The sequence below is a fragment of the Antechinus flavipes genome, chromosome 2, assembly GCF_016432865.1.
Source record: "Antechinus flavipes isolate AdamAnt ecotype Samford, QLD, Australia chromosome 2, AdamAnt_v2, whole genome shotgun sequence".
Taxonomy (NCBI): domain Eukaryota; kingdom Metazoa; phylum Chordata; class Mammalia; order Dasyuromorphia; family Dasyuridae; genus Antechinus; species Antechinus flavipes.
This window is the reverse complement of record NC_067399.1, coordinates 601,003,569-601,030,070: the sequence shown is the minus strand read 5'-3', so window position 1 is coordinate 601,030,070 and position 26,502 is coordinate 601,003,569. Positions and strand designations below refer to the sequence as shown.

General features: G+C 35.2%; 1 protein-coding gene across 1 annotated transcript in view; it reads right to left on the bottom strand.

The window, feature by feature from the left end:
- The window catches only part of PLPP4 (phospholipid phosphatase 4), a 191,451-nt gene that overhangs the window by 85,861 nt on the left and 79,088 nt on the right, over nt 1–26,502 (bottom strand). The window contains exons 3-5 of the mRNA XM_051981554.1: nt 21,172–21,262; nt 16,690–16,753; nt 15,428–15,552 (exon numbers count right to left, since the gene is read on the bottom strand). Of these exons, the coding sequence (XP_051837514.1) occupies nt 15,428–15,552; nt 16,690–16,753; nt 21,172–21,262 (280 nt within the window). The remainder of the gene's footprint in view (nt 1–15,427; nt 15,553–16,689; nt 16,754–21,171; nt 21,263–26,502) is intronic.

The window sequence follows — 26,502 nt, the reverse complement described above, 5'->3', positions numbered from 1 at the left end:
GAAAAAAGAAAATGTGGGAGATACAGTGTCTTGAGCAAGAAACAGCAAGGAGCTCATATCACTGGACTGAGGTATACAATTTACAGGGACAGGGTTGATTGTTGTCCTTCATTTCTGAAGAACACCAAAATGACATCACTATGTTAGACTTGAGTTAGTGGGCCAAATTGATTGATCACACCAATATAAGCCCTGCCGTACATCAGACACAAATAGTTTCTATGAATATTTGGGATGGATTCTCTAACTTTTCACATGTTGCATTTCTACCTTCTCTGATAAAGGCACATTAAGTGGGGCAGTCCTATGCCAGTGTCTCCCGTGTCATAAAATCAGTTCTAAAAATCATAAAAAAGACCTCGAGAGTGTCCTTGTATCACTTTTTTTGACCACCTTGTGAGCACTTGCCCTATGTGAGTTCTGTATAAAATTACCTCTTTGGCAAGCATACCTTTGGTATTAGAACAATATGGCCAACCCAATGGCGTTATGCTCTCTGCGGTAGAGTTTGAATGCTTGGCAGTTTAGTTTGAGAAATGACCTTAATATCTTATTCTGCCAGGTGATCCTCAGAATCCTCCTAAGACAATTATAATGGAAGTGATTCAATTTCCTGGCACAGTACTCATGTATTATCCACATTTCACAGGTGTACATCAATGAGATCAACACAACAGCTTTGTAGAGCTTCAGTTTGGTAATTAAACTAATACCTCTCCTCTCCCACACTTTCCTTTGGAGCATTCCAAACACTGAGCTAGCTCGGGCAATGCATGTGTAGACTTTAATATAAGTATGTACATCTGTGTGCATACTGTCAAGGTAGGTGAACTTATCCATAGCATTAAAAAAAACTTTTCCATTTGCTATAACCGATGGTTTCACATATGGATGGTTTGGTAGAATACCTGTGCTTTCTTAGTATTAATTGGGCAAAAATTAGCACAAGCAGCAGAGAATCAATTATAACTTTGTTGTATCTCAGCTTTGAAGGCAGGATTGAGTGCACAATCATTTGCAAACAAAAAAATCACACATCAACACTCCCTTCACTTTAGGTTTTGCTTGTAGCTTCTTCACACTCAAGAGTTTACCATCAGTGCAGTAGTTGATTTATGCCATATTTTCCTTATTGAAGCCATGTGATAACATGGCTGAAAACATCATACTAAAAAGCACTGGATCAGGCACAGAGCCTTGTTTCACTCCAGCACTAAATCTATGGTACTAGGACTGGGAAAGCTCAAGAGCATTGTCCATTATCCAGAACCCGGACAAACATGTCATCATGAAATTAATATACTACTCTGATGAATTTCTCTGGGCAACCACATTTTAACATAATTTTCCATAAACCCTCACAACTGACAGTATAAAAGGCCTTGGTCCAATCTACAAATTTGTTTAAGACCTCTGTTCTGCTCCTGGCATTTCTCCTGGAGTTGTTGCAAATACCACATCAACTGTTTTTTGGGCTTTTCTTTAAGCCATTCTGGCTCTCAGGCAGATGCCCTTCTTCCAGGTGAAAGATTAGTTTATTAAGGAGAACTCTGGGAAGAATCTCTCCAGAAATGACAAAAAGACAGAATGCCCTATGGTTATTACAGGAAAACCCATTCCCTTTATTTATATAAAGATGAACATCCGGAGGTATCCTTGAACTCCTAGGGCATAACCTCCTCTTACCATGTAAACTAGAATATTACAGGGAGAGGATAAAAGAAGTAAAAAAAGACTGGAAAGGCAGAAAGAAGACAGATTATGGAGGATTTAAAAGCCAAGAAGAGAATTTTCTGTTTAAATATGGAGGTAACAAAGAGATGAAGGCTTGCCCTAAAATAGCCTCTGAATAATTTTGCCTCACATAGATCTAAATGTAGAACTTGAAGATCCTTTAGTTCAATATTAGTTTAAATGAGGAAACTGAGGTGCAAGGTTAAAAAAATTTCCCTAAAGTTACAAAGGTAATAAGCATCAGAAGCAGGATCTGAATTTAGGTCTTATATCACAGCTGGTGCTTTTGTTCTACTCGGATGCTTTCCTCCTTTGTACCAATGAGATGAAATTCTCATCCCATTTTTTTTGTCAAAGGGAAGCACAGAGCTTTACATAAATCAGAATGAACGAAGCAAAAAAGCAAAAGTCCACTTCATAAAAGAGCCTGTGACACATGAATAGCATTACAATCCACTTGGGGTGTTTGTATTTACCAGCACACATTTACCAGCAGGCAGGCTGCTGACCTGCCTGAGATCTTTAGGCATTTCAGAGGGTTTGGAAATGATGAATCATCAACTAGTACCTTTCCCAGGCTTTTCACACCAAAGTTTAAAACCAGAGATTTAGCACCAGAAGGGAATTTAAGAGACCATTAATTGCTAAACCTTCATTTTACTGAAGACACTGAATCCTAGAAATGATCAGGTTCACAAAGCTAAGTAAATATGCTATCAGAACTTAAACAGAAAGAAGTCTTGTTGACTCTGAGTCCAGTGCTTTTCCCTCTGTAACAGGTCACTTGTATCAGAGATTAAGGGACTCTTGCTTTAAGAACTTAAAAATATTTTCAAGTAGTTTTTGCTAGGTTCCAGTTCTATAGGTCCCTAGAAAAATGGTAAAATAATAAATGTATACATACACATTTGAAACTCCTGAAGTTCATAAGATAATCTTTTTTCCCTTTTTTTCCTGGTAGCTGCATAAAAATCCTTTTGATTAGAATTATGGCTCAACAGACCAGCATCTAGCACTCTACCTCCCAAACTCCTCAAACAGACAGATGTTCCTGTTTGTTTCTTCCTGTAGTCTTTCCAACCATGCCCTGCCCTGGCAATGGCCCCTTTCTAAACAGGAAGAATTTGAGGCAGAATGTTTTCTCTGCTATCAAAATCTTTTGATTCTAGTGCCTTACATATGGGATCTCTGTTTGCCTCCAACCTGTTCTTGCAGATCTTCTCCCAGGTTTCAGTTAAATTGCTTGAATACTGGAATACGTTACCAGCCTGAGCCTCAGGTTCTATGTGTCTCTTCAGTTTGCCTGATACTAAGTCAAATCAAGTCACACTGCCACTAATCCTATTATTTGTCTTAACCCTGATCTAATCCATATATTTCCCAGCTCCTGGAGCCTTTTCCTTCAGCAAATAGTAGATACCTGATATATACCAACATGGTCTTCTTCAACATAGAAAAAGCCTCAGTGCAGCAAAGAGAAAACATAAATACCTTTCACATGAACAGGGCTGGAGATTCCACATGAATTTGTACTTGATACTAGTAAAACCCATAATGACATCACTGATGCACAAAAAAACACGTTTTACCTCTAGTGAAATGCCCCTAACTTTTCTTTGTCATGGACCCTATTGGCAGTCTGGTGAAGCTCATAAATCCTTCTCAGAACAATGATTTTAAATTCATAAAATAAAATACATAGGATCACAAAAGAAACCAATTATGCTGAAAAAAAATTTTTTAATGTTTACCCCCTGGTCAAGAAAACATCACTCTAATGTGGTGAGCAGGAAATGTTTACAAACCTCAGTTCAAGAAAAGACCACTCTAGTGTGATGAGCGGGAAAAAAGAACTAAATATGATACAGCATTTATGTGGGAAACTTGGAAACTGAAACCTCCTTTGGATCAGAAATCAGTCCGACAATGAAGTATCTAATTGCTTGGCAATCTTCAGTGTGTACACCAATAATCTAGCAGCGCTTACAGTAATTGTACATTAGTGCTTTCATTTATGTGTCACTATGTGAAAAGCTTTTAGGGCTAATTACTCAGTACCACTTCATGTGTTAAGAGAGCGAGTCTGTGTGCCTGAAAGGAGTCAAGCTTGCCTTCACAAAACTGCCTATCACTGATACCACGGATTTTGGCTTCATTGGGGCAGGTCCCTAATGGCCACTCTTCCCTTTCTGGGAAGAGGTATTGAGTTCACAACTTGCGACAAGCACAATCAGTCCATTTCAAATCAAAATTGGTTCCCAAAATGCCTCTTTAATCTTTTAGGACAGGATCTCCTAGACTGTGCCTTCAGGCCTCCTCTTCCCATCTAGCAAGTGGCTCTATAAATTGCCTTGGTCACTAAGAAGGATGGCTGAAATACAATCTGTTTCCAGCTTTTTATTTTTTAATGGCTACCCAATGAACAGTTATGAAATAATGACGGAGAGAGCAGATTGTGATTATTAGACTCTCAAACTTCATAGAACAGGATGTCTTACTTCCTTTCAACTTACCCCATGGCTATAGCTTAAAATTTTGTCACTGGGGCCAAGAATCCACAGTTCTATATCTCTGGGGCTCATAATCTGGCTGGTTCATCTAGATTTTCTTTTCCTACATATTCCTGCTAGAAAGCATTTGGTAAAGTTGTTGAAAAGGATGCCCCAGAAATTAATGATTAAATTGATCTTCTTCCCAATGGGAGACTAGCAGGCAAGAACACTTGGCTAACTCTATTATTCTTGGCAATTTACAGAGACTTCATTAAAGGGAAGGTTACTTAGGGGTAGACAGTGTTTCTCAAGAGTGATTTAGTGGTTTGTTATATTTTTATCTTCAATATTTATAATGGAACATACCTTAAGAATCATTTTCTAAGTTGTATAGCTGCCTCTTTTTTGTATCCCTAGTGTTTAACACAGTTCCTAGCACAAAGCAGGTGCTTAATAAATGTTTGTGGACTGATTAAATGTTCTGCTTATTATTCTCAATAACATTCTGTCCCCCCAGCTACCACCACACACTTGCAAGATACTGAATGTATAATACATACAGCTCTGTATTCAGAGTCAACCTAAAGAGTTTGATTTGAAAGAAAATAAATAAATGAATGATATTATTGCAATCTCCTACAGATAGGCACATAATGTGTATCCCATTATTAACAACACAATAAATGAATTCCTCTCAATGGGGGGAATTAACTGGCTTAATGGATATTGAGCACATGGGTTTTTTGCACCAGAAGCCAACATTCTATTATATGTTAGCAGATTAAATATTATCCCATCCTTGTTGTCACAGAAATAGTATCAAAAAACAGGCTTTTCTACTTTCTTCCAGAATCCTGAATCGAAAACTTGGAAAGGGCCTTATGAAAATAAATACATGCTCACATATACAGGGATACAAAAGGTCACATCACAAAGAATTTGCATCAAAAAAGAACTATTACACATTAATCTGGAGATTTAACACAAGAAGGACAGTTATGCAATGGATTTGATGAGACTATGAATGCCCCATTTGGGATACAGATAAGAGTTGATGCATTAGAAAACAAAATGAAAGAAGGTAGAGTAATTATTATTTACCATGACTACTGCATATTCTCTTAATGGTGGTTTCATATAGCTTTCGTGCTTCCTATAAAGAGAATTTCTTATTATATAAAAGATTTTAAAGCAGAGGACACGGAGTAAAGAAACTATAGGATGATATTTGGTGTGAAATTCCAATCTATTTTTTTTTTTAATGAAGGAGCCAGAGTTTCTTACAGGAAAGAAATAGTATACCCAGCAAGGAATGGGAAGAACTAGAGAGTAATTTAGATTAAATAATGAAATAGATTGAGGAGTGGATCAAAAACAATAATTGAATCTTGAGATGAAAGCACAGACTTTCAATAATTTTTATACATTTCTCTTTCTATGAAATAGAAATCAAGATAACTTATAGCAAACCTTACTATCATAGATTGCATTATTAAAAAGAAATAGCCAGTGAAAAATATATGAGGTTGCATCATGGTTGTATTATTATTTTTCTCTTTTTGAAAACTTAAACCCCCCAAATTTGATGAATAAGACATTATGGACATTTTTTTAAAGTTTACAGAACATTCAGCTTTCTCATTTAATTTGTTTAGCTTCCAAAGAAAGAATAAATTTGAAATAATGCATGGAAATCTTTAAAGCTTGATAATGCAAAATAAAATGAAAGCTAGAAATTATTATTATAAGTTATTATATATTATGTACATATAAATTATGAGATATAATGTATAATACATAAATATAACAAAATTATTATTATAAATAAAAGAAAATTGAAGAATAAGTTTACAAATATGAAAGGAGGCTATAGCAAAAGTCCAGGCAATAATAAAATGTGGCTGGACCCAGGAATTATATGAATACAATTACAAAACACTTTTCACACAAATAAAGTCAGGTCTAAACAATTGGAAACATACTAATTGCTCATGGGTAGGCTGAGCTAATATAATAAAAATGACAATTCTGCCTAAATTGATCTACTTCTTCAGTGCCATACCAATCAAAATGCCAAGAAATTTGTAGAACTAGAAAAAAATAACAAAATTCATTGGAAGAACAAAAGGTAAAGAAATAGTATACCCAGCAAGAAATGGGAAGAACTAGAAAGTAATTTAGATTCGATAATGAAATAGATTGAGGAGTGGATCAAAAACAATAATTGAATCTTGAGATGAAAGCAGACTTTCAAGACTTTTTACACTATGGTAATAAATTTTGAATTAATGAAAAAATGTAAAGGCTGATGGCTTAGCAGTATCAGATATAAAACTACATTATGAAGTAGCAGTCATCAAAACCATTAGGTACTAGCTAAGAAATAAGAGTGGTAGATCAGTGGAATAAATTTGTTACACATGGCAATAATCAAGTCCTATAGGAATCTAATTTTTGATAACCCCGCAGATTTCAGCAATAAGAACTCACTATTAGACAAAAACTGCTGAGAAAAATTACTGCATAAAACTACATCTCCCCCATTCCAAAATAAGATCAAAATGGATACATAATTTGGACATAAAGAATGATACCATAAGCATCAAGAAGGACAGTTATGTAATGGATTTGATGAGACTATGAATGCCCCATTTTGGATAAATAAACCCAAAGCAAGGGATAATTTACCTATCAGATCTTTGGAAGAGGGAGAATTTATGACCAAAGAAGAAATAGAGAACATTAGGAAATGCTAAATGGACAACTTTGATTACCTTAAATTAGAAAGATTTTGCACAAAGAAAACCAACAGAAACAAGATTGAAAAGCAAGTCTAAAGCTAGGAAAAAATTTTTTACAGACAATGGTTCTGATAAAGGTTTAATTTCTAAAATATATAAAAACTATGTCAAATTTTTATAAGAATACAAGTCATTCTCCAATTGAAAAATGATCAAAAGAGAGGAATAGATAATTTTCAGATGATGAAATAAAGGCATTTATATTCATATAAAGTACCCTAAATGGCTATTGATTAGAAAAATACAAATTAAACAATTCTAAGTTACCACCCCACACTTTCAGATTGACTAAGATGACAGGAAAAGATAATGATATATATTGGAGGGGATGTTAGAAAGCTAGGACACTAATGAATTATTGGTGGAGTTGTGAAATGATGCAATCATTCTGGAGGGCAATGTGGAACTATGCCCAAAGGGCTATAAAATTGTGCATGTCCTTTGATCCATTAGTGCTATTACTAAGTCTGTATCCCGAAGAAATCCTAAAAGAGGGAAAAGGACCCATGTGTGCAAAAATGTTTGTAAAAGCTCTTTTTGTGGTAACAATGAATTGGAAAATGAATAGATGTCCATCAATTGGGGAATGGCTGAATAAGTTGTGTTTTATGAAGTTAATGGACTATTACTATTTTATAAAAAATGATGAACAAGCTGACTTTAGGAAGACCTGGAAAAATTTACATGAACTGACACTGAACAAAACAAGCAGAACCAGGAATATATTGTACACATTAATAACAAGATGTATGATGATCATCTATGAAAGACTTGGTTCTTCTCAGTGGTTCAGTGATCCAAGGCAATCCCAATATACTTTGGATAGAAAATGCTACCTGCATCCAGAAAAAACCAAGTAGATAGAATGTAAATCAATACATGACATTTTCACTTCTTTTTTCTGTTTTTTTAATCTCTCCCATGGTTTTTACCTTTTGCTTTGATTTTTCGCTCCCAACATGATTCATAAAGCAATGTGCATTAAAAATCAATTAATTAATTAATTAAAAATAAAATGTGGTTAGTGAGGGAGAAGAAAAAATCCAGGATGATTATGATAATACAAACATAGGTGATCAAGAGGATGATTATCTTTGAAAGAAACAGAGACTTGTTTTTAGTAGGGACAGTGTTAGGTGGGAAGATGCATGATTTTTAATATGTTGAGAAGCCAATACAGGAGGAAATTTGTAAGAGTGCAAATGATAATGTAGACTAGAGTTCAGAATATTAGAACTAGAAGGGGTCTGAGAAAGCATATCCTATAGGCATTTCATTTAATAAAAAGCACTGAGGCTCAGAAATAGGAAATAATTTGACCACCATCATCTGACTAATTAGGAGCACAATCAGGACTAGACCAAAACTCTAGGGTTTATTATCTGGTGTTCTTTTCAAAGACAGCACCAGACTCTAATAGGGAATGTTACATCAGAAGAATAATATGACAACCTTCAATACCCATGGCCTTTTAGGTAGAATAAGATAAATGTAGGTGCAATCAAGTTTTGATTATTTAAAACTATGAACTCTTCAAGGGCAATAAATTCCTTCTTCTCTATCCCCCAGGATTCCCCCAGCCATAGTGAATGTTAACCAAATCCACAAATAATAAAACAAATTATTTCTGATAGACTAAAGATGATTTCTGTCTGGTTACAGAATTAACTTTATAATTTTACTTCAGGAGACTTATCTTCCCTATTATGTTTGGTTATAGCTAAATAATCCAACTTTGAGACGTTATTTCTGAAATTTGATAGAGGACACAAGTATTCTAGCGTGGAATTAAGTGTTTCCTATGAATGACCCTTGGCAAATAATCCATGTGTGAATCTGAAGTCTATTTAATATGCATTTAAGCACTAGGAAAAGGCAATAGAAAATATCAAATTTAACTATATGCATATAAAAGTTAGCTTCAGGAAGAATCAGAATCAGCATGGATCCCTAACTCAGAGGGCATAATTAATGTAGTAGGAAGTCATGATGAGAACTCATGCTGAAATGGTTGACTTTTGCTGTTTTATTTGTTCCTCCCATATTTGATGTCATTTCATTTCCTCATATACCACCAGGGACAACACAGAGAGATACCTTTTAAAAATAAAAGCCTTTCTCATCCCTCTACTCTCTAATCATCCAGATTTCTGCAGGCAATTACAATGGTAATAAGTGAACTTGAATTATATTATTGACTGTGATTAAGACGAATGGGGAGATAGATGGATGATAGAATTAAAATAGAATGATAATAAATGATAGAAGTAAATGATAGATGTTAAGTCAGTGTGATGATCAATAGATATATTTAGATAAATACAGACACCCCTATAGATAATGATGTATAATCTCTGATTTCACAGCTACAATTTTAACATTCAATTTTACAAATTTGTATAAAAATTGGGTAATCATTTGGTGAGGCATTTTGTGTCATATAAACAAAACTAATAAAGATATATAGTATATATCTTTTGCCATGACTAATGTCTGCAAGTGAAATAAACCACAATGAAAAAGACAAGGTAAGAAGCTTCCAAGAAAATAAATTCTGATTTAATATCTCACTTTTTTCTCCACAAATGTCAATTAATAATAAGCTTTAGGAATATCATTACAAATGACTGAAATACTCCATTTTATGATAGTCTATGAACAAATTCCATAAGCACTTCTTAAACACCTGCAATTTATGATACTGTGCATATGCTTGGATTTAAAAGGCAAAAAATAAAATAATCACTCTCCTCAAGTAACTTACACTCTACTGGAATCTGCAACCAAGACTTGGATAGAAGATCAAGTTGAACAAAACAATCTCTCCCAAGAATGTGTGTTTAAGGCCCCTTCCATCTCTGATGTCCTGTCTTCTAATCACTCATAATGGAATGCTACAGTCAATCATACTCATGGCCAGATGGCATTCTCCTTGAAATGACTGAGTTTTTCAGTTCTTGTGTTATCCTTACAGAATCTTTATTAAGGATATGGAGTATGTAGCACAGTGACTGATAAGTTCCTCTAGGGTAAACTCTCCTTTCAAATTTCAGACACATTAATCACCAAGACAGGAGGTAGAAGAGAGGCAACATGGTATCTGCCTTGGTCTAAGATGGGTTCTTGTCTATGGCAATACCATGTAACTAGGGTAAACTATTTAATTAACTTCTCAGGCTCATATGACTTTCTAGATTATAAATTATAAATTACGAAGCAGTTGTTTATATAATGGTAATTCTTTAAGTTGATAAAATCTCAGGTCCAGATGTCTATCCTTTCCTCTTAAAAAGATATTTGTCTACCTACTGGACAAAGGGATATTATAGATTTCTGTCCAGTAAGAACAATAATAATATTATAAACATAGCATGTATATATTTATGTGTACATCCATATAACCACGCACTTTTACATATGTTATCTTATTTGACAATGGGGAGATTTTGGTTTTAAACTAAAGAGAACACTATTAAAATGAATATTTTCAGGATAATGGTCACCAATCAAACCTGATTAAATTGTACTCTGACCATGTTCTCAATAGCCCCACTTTGTACTTTGTACCCTGTCCATTTCTCTCATTGTCCCATTAAGTGATGAAACTAGAAAAAAAATCCTTCAACTTTCCCTCTAGTCTATTCCATGTTTTCTAACTAAAACACATGCTGGGTCACTCCAAGAACCAATTGATTTCTTTTCTTTATAAAGCTTTTTATTTTCAAAACACATGCATAGAAAGCCTTAAGCATTCACCCTTGCAAAACCTTGTGTTCAATTTTTTTTCTCCCTTCCTATCCTCTCCCCTAGATGGGAAATAATCCAATAGAAGTGCAGTTCTTCTATACAAATTTCCACATTTATCATGATGCACAAGAAAAATCAGATCAAAAAGGAAAAAATGAGAAAGAAAATAAAATGCAAGCAAACCACCAAAAAAGTGAAAACACTATGTTGTGATTCATACTCAATCCACACAGTCCTCTCTGTGGGTACAGATGGTTCTCTCCATCACAAGACCATTGGAATGGCACGAATCACCTTGCTGTTGAAAAGAGCTACATCCATCAGAACTGATCATCATATAATCTTCTTGTTGTTGTTAGTTCTGCTTATTTCATTTAGTATCAGTTCATGTAATTCTTCCAGACCTGTCAGCAATCATTCTGCTAGTCATTTCTTACAGAATAGTATTCCATAACATTCATATGCCATAGCTTATTCAGCCATTCTCCAATTGATGGGCATCCACTCAGTTTCCAGTTTCTTGCCACTTAAAAAAGGGCTGCTACAAACATTTTTGCACATGTGAGTCCCTTTCCATTTTTTATGATTTCTTTGGGAAACAGACCAATATATAGATACTGCTGGATCAAAGAGTATGCACAGTTTGATAGATCTTTGGACATAGTTCCATATTGCTCTCAATAGTTGGATCAGTTTACAACTTTACCAACAATGTATTTCCCTACATCTCCTCCAACAGTCATCATTATCTTTTCTTGTCATCTTAGCCAATCTCAGAAGTGTATAGACCAACTGACTTTTAATGTCAAATATTCATGATTCATGGAGTTGAAACTTTCATTATTGGCATAAACACTACCAGAGATTATTCTTAAAACTGGAGTTTAGATGTACTTCATCCCTGATAGAAAATCAAGCTTATTTGAGAGACTGCTTTCCATATTTAATCTTCAGTTCTATCACTAAATATTTGGCCAAAGGAGGAATTCCTGTCTGTTTTCTATCTCCAAGGCTCTATAATGCTTAATGTGATCTTGAAATGGAACAGGAGGCATTTGGCTGATGGTACTTTTTAGTGAAGACAGTCAAAAAGTCAGACAACATTTGATTTTAAAAGTAACAGTCATATAACTGAACTCCCTGGATATGCTCTGTTTACGAAATAATCATTATTTGACATGACTGTCAGAATAACTCTGATGACCTGATGTGGGCGAGAAATCCATTTTAGGCAATCTTACACCCAGAAATTTGCCCTGGGCCTGAAAATTCCCTATGCCTAGCAACCATCAGTCAGGCATATCAGTTAATTATTTCTTGATTTTCTTTTAAAATTTCTTCCATAGCAATTATTATTCTTTGCAGTTCTCTCATTTCATTCAAGACAGACTTCAATAAAGACTTTGATGTGCTAGCACTTATTCTCACATATCAATTTAGTGCAGGTAAAACATTGCAGGTAGTTGGGGATAGGCATTAATAGAGAGAGGTATCATTTTCACTATTATTTTCGTTTTTGCATTATAGTTATCTATTATGCATATCTGCAAACTGTCTAAAACTTAAAAGCTAAGGGAGCTGCCTAAAGCCAATGATCTGCCAATAATCACCCAGCTAATATTTTGTTGCTGCCCTTCATTTTCTAAGAGGACCAAAATGATATCACTGTGTTAGAGTGGAGTTATAAAGGGTCTGACTGTGGCTGATTGGACCAATACAAGCTCAGAATGCTCTGCCACAGATCAGACGTAAATTGTCCATTTGAATATTTGGGGTGGCTTCTCTACTTTTGCATATTTCATGTTTCCTTTGGGAAAAATTAGCCCAGCTAATATATGTAAGAAGCAGGATTTGAATGCAGCTCTTCTTGATTCCAAAGCTCATCTTTATATCCATCATTGTGTCTGACTCATATGACTATATTATTATTCTTTACATATTTCATGATACTTGTAAAGCTCATTCCCCTTCTTTAAAGTGAAATAAAGGTAAAGACAATATTTGAAAAAATAATTCATCTTTCAAAAATCCTTTTATTTATACTCTTATGAGAGCCCTTGATCTGTGGCCTTCCAGGATTGTGAGCCTATGGGACATTAAGAGAAATCATGAATTCTTTAATATAGTGGGCTTTGCCTTTTATTATGCTAATGGGATCGGATGTCTAAAGCACCAAGGTCCACAGGAAGTAGCAACTGGGAAGCCTATGTACCATGAGTATTTTATGCTTCTAAAATTCTGCTAGTTTGAGCACTTTGATAGAATGTGCTTTGGATACTGATGACAGATGGAGAGACATAAGCTTCTGTTTTCAAAAGAAATAAAGAAATAGATTTCTTAAAAAGAGAGATTATTTGGCTCATAGTGGTATGTTTACATGGTATCACCACTCACCTCACATACACTCTCTGAAGCAAAGGATTAAAACATGCCTTAACCTTCCCATCAACTGTGGTAGGAAATAAAGAACCATTGGTTGCTTTGTAAAAGTATACAAGCTAACTGTTATCAAGATCTATTATCAAGTCTACCTGGAAGGACAAAGAAACACATACACACACACACACACACACACACACACACACACACACACACACACACATCAGTGTGCAAAGGAAGGCCCAGAAGGATCCTGCCACTGGAACTGACAGTGAGAAAATACTGTTAACTATTCCTTAAGCATCACCAGCTGAAGGCAGAAATAGCTTCTGTCAATTGTCTTATCTATCATAGATCGAAGACTAGTGAGAAATTTAACAGCATGCCTGATGGGCAGACCTGCCAAAAAGAAAATGTCTTAGTGTGTATGTATGTGTATGTATATGTACACATGTTTTTAAGGAAAGCTGTTACTTGAAAAAAAAAGTAAGTGCGATTTTACACAACTCTTTAATGGAAGCTTACAAGTTCTTTCCTTACACTTTACATCTATTTTTTAAATAAGTTCTGCAGTAATAGAAAACACCAAATTTTAAAGATATTTTTAACTGTCATTCTGAAGCTGCTGTCCAAATCTTTCATGGCAGACTTTGCCTCTTTGCCTTTTCTTAAACAAGATTTGACAAATGCACAAGTCATAGGATTAAAACCAGAAGGAATGGAAAAAGCCCTTGAATCTCCCGCTCACTGTAAAGACAAGGAGACATTAAATATTTATCAAGTGTTGGAGGATAGATTTGAACTTATATATTCCTAACTACAAGTAGCTCTCTTTTAACTACGGCCTCCAGATTATTGCCTACAGAAGAATCATGCACATTAATCTCAAAGGTGAAGAAGAGAAGAGACGGGGAAGTGTAAGAATGCAGGAGATTACAATTCAAGAACATTTCACTTCCATAACTTCCCAATTATGTCCAAAGTATATAAATGATATTATTATAATACAGCCAAGATTTCTTGTGTCACTTATTTTTCATTTTTAAATGTGATCATCTAATTAAGTACTAATTGTATTACATAATTTAATAATTAATTTTCATCTACCCCAGAGGGAAGACTGTGGGAACTGAATGTGGTTCACAACATAGCGTTTTCACTCTTTTTTTTTGTTTGCTTGCATTTTATTTTGTTTCTCATTTTTTCCTGTTTGATTTGATTTTTCTTGTGCAGTAAGATAATTCTATAAATACGTATACAAATATTTGATTTGACATATATTTTACCAAGTTGGCTAACTAACAATCAGCTGCTTGAAGATCTCAAATGAAAGATGACACATTTCTTTCTAAGGGAGGCCTAAAAGCTCTAATTGTTAGATAAGTCTCCCCCACCCACTCAATCCCCATTCTTACATCAGGCTAAAATTAATCTCCTTGGAATCCCCTGCTCCCCCTTGGTTTCTGGTTCTGTTCTTTGGATCACATGGAACAAGGCTAATCCATTCCCTATGTGATAGCCCCCAAACACTAGAAGAAAATGATCATGCAGCATCAGTTTTGCCAGGCTAAATCATCCTAATATTCTAAGGCTTCTTATACGGGATGGCAAATTGTGATGTTCCTGAGTCTAGGATAGACTAGAAATCCTGGTTTGTACGTTTCTATTGAGTCAATGGCAATGGAAATTGGGAGATCTTCCTTCATCTGAGGAAGGACATACTGCATGTTCTCTGCTACCTAAGGTCCTGATTAGCAAGCTTCAAATTTTATTTTAGAAAAAAGAAAAACTCAAATCATAGACTGTCATGGAAAACAATATGGTTTTCAAAGGCTGAGTAGTTTGTATCCCAGTGCCAACTTCTAAACTCTAGTATTGTGTAGTCAGTATATTCCTTAAGAACTAGCCCCAGATTGCAAGAAAGAACCATTAATCTGTGCAGTGGAGAATGTGTTGAAGGAATAAGGTTGAGAGAATGATAAACTACTATTGTTCTGAAAATGACTAAGACCTTAGGCTAGTATCCTGAAATGTTCGAAGTACATTACTCAGCTAGTGTAGGTAGCATACAGAACCTTGCAAAGTATTTTCCATAGTTAGTTACTTCCAATAACATATCTTTCATCAAGGTAGTTAGGATTAACTGTCCTTTGCTTTCTGATAAAAAATAAAAATTCTTATTTTCACCATAAGCTCTTCATGCATTCATCGGGAAACATGACCAGAGGGACTAAAAGAAGCAAAAGTGACAATGTCACAGACAAGTTAACTTACAGGAAGAGTGGATGCTGGGAAAGCTCTTTCGGCCCTCAGACACCAGATCAGGATCACCTGTGCAGTGCATTTCAGAGTTCATTACTCCATCTGGAAAGCAGCGGTAAAAGAAATCGGGACGAGGTCTACAAAAAACACCATGGATATTTTAAATATGAAAAACTGCCATTGTAAATATGCCTCCTACCCACACCTTTCTCATCCTCCTTTTCCCCTCCCCTTCTCACCCCCAAAAGCCAGTGTTTAAATCCCCTGTGCCAGCAAAAAATCATGAGATTTCTCCTATATCACTATAGATACCTACATAGTCCTTTAGTTAAACTGCTGTTCTCCACATCCAAGACTTTGGAGGAAGTTGGCAATCTGTTGTATTGATAGTTAAACTCACAGCCCCATATGGTCTTAGATTCCACATCTTGCTTAACTTCATATACTTCCTTAGGGTGCTGGATTTTATTCAACCTGACTGAGAGAACCCTGAGTGTCCCAGAAATAGTGTCTTCTGCTCTGGCTTGGCAACTGAGGGTGGAATTCTCCAATTACCCAATTCAAAGATTTTTTCCCCTTAATGGCCTCTCTAGATAAGTTTTTAAATTTATAACATTTCTAAAAAATAATTAAACAAACAAAAAATCCAATTTTGTTTAAAGGGAGGGATAGCAAATTATAATGAATGCAATGGATAATTCCAATCTCCAATCTATTCCTAGTACAGTAATAAACAACCAGCATCCAAGCATATGGAGGGCAGAAATGAGCCATTCAATTGATATCTAGTGAGAGCTAGTTGTAGGCTTCTGCCTGCCCAAAAAGAAGGCCTGAACTTACAAGAGATTTATAAGGGTATAAAAAGATTTATCTTCATAGCTATCCTCTCAAATAAAATAGAAGGAACAGTTTGGATATTTTATTCAAAATATACTACAAAGGAATTTGTAAGGGATTTCCCTAAGTGGCTGGGAAGTATTTTCTTAAACTAAGCAGCCTTTGTAATAGGAAACCAACTATAGATTGTTAGGCTTCCTCAAAATTTGAAATGAATCCAAGGATGGACAGCAAAGACGCTTACTGAATAAATGATTGTTGAACTGAATTGCCAAGGATTAGCCCCAACAGCCTCTTCTTTAAGTTGTCATAAAACCTACAGGTCCTTCCCCATCCAATGCATTCTGATCAAAGATTAAGCTACAGTGTCGTTACAGAAGTTTGCTCTACATCACCTCAATATTTAAAGCCACTGTTTTCAACATTTCAGGACTTACCTTCCAACTATTAATTTAATAGTATTTGTGCAGACTCCATTCAGAGCTAGAGCCAAGGAAACCGCTACAAAACAAAACCAAACAGACAGAAAAATAACAACCTGGCTAAAAGTGAGCAAAGAAAAGTAACTGTTAGTTCACTACTATTTAATTGATGAGTCTTAGAACCATGAGTTAAATGAATTTTCCAGGGACAGAAAAAACAAGAAAGAATGCTGTTTTTTTAAATTATAATTATTACTTTTGCTAATTAAAAGAGAAATTCAGGGCATTCTAAGAGAAATAGAAGTTCCTCTCTTTTAGAAGATTTGGCTAATGGAAATAAAATGTAATTAGGATTAAGTATTGGTATATATCTTATCGAATTTCTTGTCCTTTCAGTTCAAAATCTTCTATTCTTACTCACTAGAATCCTCAAATCACAAGCCATCTATCACTGGTTGGCTTGATTCAAACTGACTGACTACTGCAGCATATTTGTGGTTCTTTTTATTGGTAGTAAGACAAATTCTTTTTTATTTTTCTCTGGCAACCTTCTCAGGCATAATTCCAAGCTGGGCCAAGCAGTAGCTGCAATACCACTTCAAAAGGCATCACTGGCCCCATACTATTATTTCACTGCTGACCATATAATCACTCCTCATTATCACCTTCTCCCCCATCATTTGTCCACCTGTTACTCATTCATCTCTCTGCCTTCCTAAAGAAAATCAATCCAGAAGACTGGTTATAGATGTCAAAATATTTTGCCTGTGTGATTTCTTTTTACATAAAACAGAAAGAATTGCTGGAATATTTTATTCTAACATACTGCAAAGGGATTTTCCCCAAGTGACTCAGAAGGATTTTATTAGACTAACAACACATATCCCAAAGGATATTACAAACATGATTGAAAGAACTTTCCCCTTCAGCAGCATCTCAGAACAATATCTCTCATGCTCTCTCCATTATTTTAGAAGCATTGTACAAAAGGTGCAGTTATTAAGACTAATTTTATGAAAGATTGAATGCTTTTGATAAGTAATAAAAACTATATATCTCACTTTTTATTTATACGTTGAATAATAAAGATTGTGAGCTATTATTTTACTATGGCAAGTATTAAAGTTTTAAAGACTTTATGAAGTTGTTCAATGAGAAGATGGTGCAATTCACTGAGATAAAGGCTATGTAGCTGGTAGGAGAAAGAAGTGAGATTGAAGCATATTTTAGAAAGATATTAAATTAGTTAGCTATAGGGGAGGGAGAATATCACTTAATGGATGCCATTCTCTTTAAGTTCAGAAGTATAGAGGTGAGAAAGACAAACTTGATTAACAAAACTAAGACTTTTAAAGTCAACAGAATGAGAGCTTAGGAGGGACAAATTAAATTAATATGATTACCAAAGGAAAATAAACTGTTCAAATATCAGATGGCCTGGGAATATGGCAGAGAGGGAGATAGAGGCTGTCTTAGATAAGGAATGGAACATGATTCAGCCATGTAGTGATGTTGTCAAAAAGCTAAGGAGACAATTGGGATACATAAATAAGATCTGTGTGGAAACTGAGTCAAATTTTTTTTCAAAAAAATCATATTCAGCATTACATATATTCCTACTAGACAAAAGACCTCTCTTCTCTTCACTATGATAAAAACACAACTGAAGAGGCTAGAGATCATGGGACAGACCCTTTTACAACTATTCTCTCCCTTCTCAGAATATCTGCCTGACAATTCTCCTAGCACTGACTTCTGAAGTCACCTTGAATGACTGTGGCCTTTTCCTATCAAGATTACCACTGTGATTTCCTAATTAAGACTTTGACTCTGGCACAAAATCACCACCTAAAATTTCATAGGTAGAGAGTTAATATGACATAAAATAACTCTTGAGATGTCCACAGTGAACCCATTTACTGCACCTTTCCTTTAGTATCATGGATTTGGGTGGCCTTTACTTGCAAAGGGCACTTCTTGTGAAGAGTTATTAGCTGCCCTTTTCTGGACAATTTGTCAGGATTCACCAACCATGAAGTCCATCCAAATCAGTCCCAGATGTTTCCCTCTGAGAAATAATAGCAGAACATTGGAGCAAAGACACCTACTGGTGGTAGATGGTTCACTAGAAGCCAACTTACTGTCCTAGTGGATTAAAAGAGAAATCTCCTGTTAATTCTGTTAGGATTCATCCCCCAAAGTAGAGATAAGCTAAAAAAATTCCATACTAAAGATTACCTTGTTCTTGTTAGTTAATGATTTAGTTCAGAAACACTAATTTTAACCTCTTATAGCAATACTAGTTAGAGTAAAGAGAGTGACTGATGATACAAATTCAAAATCAACTTGAAAAGATTTATGTGGTCAGTTTTTCCCTTGGGTCTGGCCAACAGTCATCTATGAGAAGGTTTGTATTGTTGGAATACATAGACTATATCAAATTGCATACCATTTAGGGAAAGGAATGGGAAGGAATGGAAGGAAAAAATTTAGAACTCCAAATTTTATAAGGAAAAGAATATTAAAAATTATCTTTACATGTAAGTATAAAAACTATTAAAATTACTTCTATAATAAAAATGTCAGTACAGGAATTTTATTTTAATATTGCTTCATTATTTAAACTGATTAGATAAAGTATAGGCTAAATCTTACTCCTTGAAACTTAGCTTCATTCAATAAAAATTCAATATTAAATGATGATCCAAAGCAGATTTAAATTTTGTTCCAAAGGTCTGTGGGATAGGGCAAAGTCTATTAAATAAAAAGGGGCATATTAAATAAGAATACTCTCATTCAGACAATTTTTAAAGTTAAAATTTAAAAATTAACCAGAAAACCCAATGTATAAAATTATCTGAACCTTCTTAGGGAGATTATAGCATGTTTCTTTGTTTTATACTTATATATAATCATCCTAAAAATGCAGAGATAAGAACTAGGGTCAAAACAAAATTCTCAATCATTTTTATATAATAAACTTCTATTCAGGAAAACAGATTATGCAATAATACAGACTATTGTTTTAATAATAGAAAATAAAGCATAAAGTATTCAGTTCTAAAATGTCCAGCTAAGGGAGATTTAGTAAGGGAGAGTAAAAAGGTGTAGGGAAAGTTACTATGTGATACATATTGCCATATGAATACCTCTGTTCCAAAGGGAGGTAATGAATAACAAGCATAAATACAAAAAACAAAAAGGAAAGAAAATATTTTAAAATAACAATGTATGTTTAGATTTGGGGATCCAGGGAAGAAGCTGTAAGACAATTGGCAAAGGAATGGTTGGATTTAACAATGGAGACACTACGTAGTATATCCCCAATGCCTTAGTAAGTTCTACTCATGACATCCTATACAAAGACAACTTTCTGGTTATCCAGGAAATTTCATATTCAGGAAATGGTATAACCAACTCCATGCCTGGACATTATTCTTCAAGGAAAGTTTTTATCTCTCCTATGGCTAAGACTCCATTTATCAAAGAACATTAGAGACATAGTTTGTGGTCGAGAACTTGTGATGGAAACATGACTAAACCCCAAAATTCACTATAAGGTAAATATTCTCATGTAATTGTTATTTTTTAAATTGGGTATACAGAACATTACAAAACATGATTTGGGTGCAAATTAATATTAATTAATGTTGCCTTGATTGATGAAATTAGCTAGAATGCTGTAGATACAAATGGTCTTATTTGAGTAATTTAGATAAAAATATTGTTTCAAATACTCAAAAGTCCAATAGAAATGCCAAAAACAAAGGATGTGATGCAAAAAAGAAAAAAAAAGTCAAACTGCTTGTCTGGTTGGTGCTTAAGAGAAATAAGCAATTAGAATAGAATTCTTTTTAAATAGTAGACATTTAATAAATGTTTATGGATTAAATGCATTCATAAAGAATATATAAGATTTAAGTCATTTGAATTTTTCCTTAGTAAATAATAAACCCTCCTAAAACTTAGTCTTAGTGAGAGGAAAGAGAGAAAAGTGTGAAAGAGCCTAGGAGGTATTAGTTTTGTTTATTTTGTTTTGTTTTCTTAATTTTCTTAACCAACTATTATATTATCCAAAAATGATCATGTAGTCCATGACTAGCTTCTAGTTTCTTCAGAATGGATGCTATTAGTCACGTCTGTGGAGAGCACAGACAACAGACATACTTCCAATAACAAAGCTTTCCAATCAAATTTTCTTTGTTGCAAAGGGTTATTTTTGCCTGCCCCACCCGCCCCCCCAAAAAATAACAACATCCTGGTCCACTGCTTACACATGAAGAGAAGTTGATCCTCTCATGTTTGGTGCAATGAACAGTTATCAAGTGGCCACTAATTAGAGAAAATAAACATCTTGTTAATCAATATTTTGCTGGACCAGGTTAAAGCTCAGCTCTGTATGTGTGTGTATGTCTGTGTTTTGAGATTCTTTATTCCTAATAATGATCTAATTGATTTCTGTTTCTTCATTGAAAAGGTACATAGGTCATACTTTACCTAAAAAGGCCTCTTTAATTTCAGTCTTGTCAGTGCGCCGGATGATTTTCACCACAAAAATGACTGCCAGGGGTGTGAGGAAAGAGATTGCCTGCAAGAAATCACAAATAATCACTCAGATGAGCATCAGGTTACTATCAGAAGAGCTGATTGGTCATTAGTTCCAGCTAACTTCATTAGAATGGCCAGCTGAATGATCTTTATTGAACTAGTGACCTCAAGCAAAATAGGCTGATTTATAGCCATAGATAGAGCATTGTACAGACTTTAAAAATTGTAGGCCTAATTGTGGGTTGTAATTGATTTGTAGCTGCTGGAAGCTACATTTAAAGTGGTAGTTTTTAAAGTGAAAATGAACAATCCATAATTATGATGACTTATCTTTGCCAGAAACTCCACCAGTGATTTCCATTGTCAAAGAAATTAAGGTGTTTCAATTGTAAATATCTTCTCTCTGTGTTTCTAGGTATTTGAGTCTTCATAACCCTATTTGGAGTTTTCTTAGTAAAATTCTCTCTCTTCCTCCTCCTTCCTCTCTCCCTCTCTCCTTTCTTCTCTCCCTTTCCCCCTTCCTCTTTCCTTCTCTTCCTCTCTTTCCTTCTCTCTCTCTCTCTCTCTCTCTCTCTCTCTCTCTCTCTCTCTCTCTCTCTCTCTCTCTCTCTCTCAACATTGTGTGCCATTTTGTTTTTTATTTTCAGATATAGCTGACTCTTCATGATTCTTTTGGGATTTTATTTTGGCAAAGATACTGATGAACCTTTGCAGTTCATTTTTACAGATGAGGAAACTGAGGCAAACAAAGTCAAATGATTTGCTCAGGGTTACACAGCTAATAAGCGTCTGAGGCCAGATTAGAACTATTTGAACTCAAGTCTTCCTGACTCCAAGCCTGATTTCCTATCTATTGTACCTAGAAGTGGACTTTGTTATAGTTGCAATCAATAAGTTCATTTCTCTCTCTTCCTTTTTTAGCATATTAGGAATAGGATTGTCTCCTCTGCTTTAGAATTAAGCCCATCCCCTTTGCCTGACTTGTCCACCCCCTCCCTTATGATTATATATACACAGAAGAGTGGATAGATATTTATACCCTTAATAGTCCAATTTTGTGAAAGGGTCATTAAGGGAACAGAGAGAGACAAGATTTGGACTTGGTAGTTTAAAAAATACCCTATAGGTTTAGAGAAAGAGAAGAGACTTGGCAATTTTTAAAATTGGAAGAGTTAAAGGTAAAAATTATTTTTAAAAAGCAGAGGGAGTAAAAAGTCTGGAAAGGAAAAGGAAAAGGGAAAGAAAAGGAGAGGAAAGGAGAAAGGAAAGGAAAAGGAAAAGGAAAAGGAAGGGAAGGGAAGGGAAGGGAAGGAAGGGAAGGGAAGGGAAGGGAAGGGAAGGGAAGGGAAGGGAAGGGAGAAGGAAGGGAAGGGGAAGGGAAGGGAAGGGAAGGGAAGGGAAGGGAAGGGAAGGGAAGGGAAAAAGGAAGGAAGGGAAGGGAAGGAAGGGAAGGGAAGGGAAGGGAAGGGAAGGAAGGGAAAGGAATGGGGAAGGGAAGGGAAGGGAAGGAAGGGGAAGGGAAGGGAAGGGAAGGGAAGGGAAGGGGAAGGAATGGGGAAGGGAAGGGAAGGGAAGGAAAGGGGGAAGGAAGGGAAGGGAAGGGAAGGAAGGGGAAGGAAAGGGGGAAGGGAAGGGAAGGGAGAAGGGAAGGGAAGGGAGAAGGGAAGGGAAGGGAAGGGAAGGGAAGGGAAAAAGGAAGGGAAGGGAAGGGAAGGAAGGGAAGGGAAGGGAAGGGAAGGGAAGGGAAGGGAAGGGAAGGGAAGGGAAGGGAAGGGAAGGGAAGGAAGGGGAAGGAATGGGGAAGGGAAGGGAAGGGAAGGGAAAGGATGGGGAGGGAAGGGAAGGGGAAAGGAATGGGGAAGGGAAGGGAAGGGAAGGAAAAGGAATGGGGAAGGGAAGGGAGGGAAGGGAAAGGAATGGGGAGGGAAGGGAAGGGAAGGGGAAAGGAATGGGGAAGGGAAGGGAAGGGAAGGGAAAGGGAAAGGAATGGGGAAGGGAAGAGAAGGGAAAGGGAAAGGAATGGGGAAGGGAAGAAGGAAGGGAAAGGGAAAGGATGGGGAAGGAAGGGAAGGGAAGGGAAGGAAGGGAAGGGAAGGGGAAGGGAAGGGAAGGGAAGGGAAAGGAATGGGGAAGGGAAGGGAAGGGAAGGGGAAGGAATGGGGAAGGGAAGGGAAGGGAAGGGAAGGGAAGGGAAGGGAAGGGAAGGGAAGGGAGGGAAGGGGAAAAGAAGGGAAGGGAAGGGAAGGAAGGGAAAGGAATGGGGAAGGGAAGGGAAAGGAATGGGGAAGGGAGGGAAGGGAAGGGAAGGGAAGGGAAGGGAAGGAAGGGAAGGGAAGGAAGGAAGGGGAAGGGAAGGAAGGAAGGGAAGGGAAGGGAGGGAAGGGAAGGAAGGGAAGGGAAGGGAATGGAGGGGAGGGAAGGGAAGGGAAGGGAAGGGAGGGGAAGGAAGGGAAGGGAAGGGAAGGAAGGGAGGGAAGGGGGAAGGCAAGGGAAGAGAGAGAAATCTCAGTAGAATAAAGTAGGCAAAAGATTGGGTTGGGATAAGGAGGAAGAGGAAAAGGAGTATCTGAGTCAGAAGATGGTTTTGGAGACAAGATTAGCTGACGCAAAAGAAACTACAAGTAGAGTATTGATATTAAGAGGAGAAAGGAACAAAATCCAGAAAGAAGACTGAGATTTTGTTTTCCTGCAATACAAATTTTGGATAACTAAATCCTATTTTCTTTAAATTTTTGTTTAAAAATAACAACATAATAGTATTTATACAGTTGAAAATGATCAGTAATCATAACCATGAAAATATATGAACTCATCCATAAATCAGCAGAGAGAAGCAGGACAAGTTAGAAAACAAAAACCCAATCATTTTACATATACATTCTATGAAATACACTAAAAGATTCACACAGAAGTAAAATGAGGGGTAGAAGTAGAATTTATTATGTGTCAACTGAATCCAAAAAGAGTAAAAAAGGCAATCACAATCTCAGATAAAATTAGAGTTAAAAATAGAAATTATCACTATGGATAATAAATGAGATACACATACTTAAGACATAATTAAACCATATCAGTATTAAATATATATGCATTGTATATCATAGCATTAAAATATGCAAACAAAAATTTAATGAATTGCAAAAAGAAATATATAGTAAGGTAATAACTTGAAGTAAGACTTCAAATTAAATTTAGAGAAATCTAACAGGAAGGTAAATCAGAAAGACCAAAAAATAAATTTTATTTTTCCTCTCATTATGATCATATTGGATTCTTCCTAAGAATGAAAATTACTTCAGGATTTTATAAGCTAACATAATTAATTGTAATAAAAAGAAAAATAACATGATAAAATTCATAGATGTAGAAAGGATCTTTCATAAAATATATTATCCATTTATGATTTTTTTAAAAACTGAAAACACAGAAATAAAAGGGAATTTTTAAACATAATTACAAAAGTATCTATTTAAAACTAAGAGCCAGCATTACTTATAATGGAGAAATGTTGGAAACATTCTCAATCAGTCCAAGGATAAAATAAAGATAAATATGACCATTATCTCTATTCAAAAATATGCTAAAATGCTAGTTATAATAATCAATCAAGCAAAACAAATTAATGTACTAAGCATAAGTAAAATGCAATCAATATATATTTGCAGAAAAGATGATGTTCTTCTTGGAGAACCTGAGAGAATAATAAAAAATTCAATGGGGTAATTAGTAGCTTTTTATAAAGTACTAGAATGCAAAAAAAAAAAAAAATCCACAGCATTTTTTCTATTCTTTTTTTTTTTGCTAACAAAACCATGAAAAATAACTGAGAGAAATGTCATTTAAAGTCATAACAAAATATACTAACTTTCTTGAAATTAATGTTCTAGAATCTATAGAGATACTACCAGATACTCTACTACCAGAGTACTACCAGAATACTACCAGAAAATACTACCAGAAAATAATTTGTATAGATAAATACTACCAGAAAATAATTTGTATAGAATCAAAGCTTAAATAGTTTGAGAAAGATTTAATGTTTGTATCAGCGATTAACCAATATGACAAAAATTTGCATATTATGCAATTTTTCACAAAACTGGAGCTATGCTAATCTGGAAGAATAAGAGGTCAATAATATCAAGGGATATAATTAAAAGTAGTAGGAAAAGGGGTCAATGTTACCAGACCTTCAACTATACTACAAAAGCAGTAATTATCTAGTACTTGGGGAAAATAGGTCAGAGAACAGATCAAATAAGCAAGACCCAGAAATAAATGTTCACAGAAATATAATGTTTAATGAGCCCAAGAATACGAACTAATATGGAAGAAACTGTTATTTCAGAAATAAGTCTCAGAAACTGGGAAGAAATTTGCTAAAGGATGTTTGTCAGCATCTTAAGTCAGCATCTTACAATTTATAATTCATTTCAAATGGATAAACAATCTGCTATAAATTTTAAAAGGCACATCATAGAACAATTAAAAAAGAAAACAAAGTTATATATCTCATAATTAAATAAAGGTGGACAATATCATAATCAGTCAACACTGAGAAACAAAAACAAATCTGATCAAATACAATAATGTTATTACCATGTCATCAAAGTTGATCAAAGTCATCAAAGGCTCCACTCTTTCTTTGCTAATCTTCAATAAACTGTTTTAGAGGAATGTACTTTATATAGAATAGGGTTGTTTTGAGTGTTTGGTCAGTTTATTTATTTACTGCTCTCTGGCATCTCAAATAAAAATAAAAACAATGAAAAGAAAATTTTACTACATGCTCATCCTTATAATTTGATCCATATTCTGCAGTGGGGTCTAAGCAGAGTCACAGTATAAATAAGGCAAATCTTATGGTAGGAAAAAAAAGGGGACCAAAAAAAAAAAAAAGAAAATGATAATAATAACAACAAAAACAGTAACAATACATTTATATAATGCTTTAAGGTTTGCAAAGAGCTTTCAAATATTATCTTTCTCTATCCTCACAACAACCCTGGGAAGTAAGTGGCTATACTTATAATATCTCCATTCTGCAGATGAAATTAAAGCTCTTGAGATATTGAGTCACTTGCCCAGGATCATATGTGTTTCAGCTTGTATTTGAAGATTTTAATTCCAGGTCCTGTGTTCTGTACACTGTACCAACTAGCTATTATATCAACATTTTCCTTATTCCCCCATCCTTCCCAATGGATCAGGTCCTCTGACTATCACTGTAGTATTCTTTCCATTATACTCTAATACTGAATTCAGTAATCCAAGGAAATT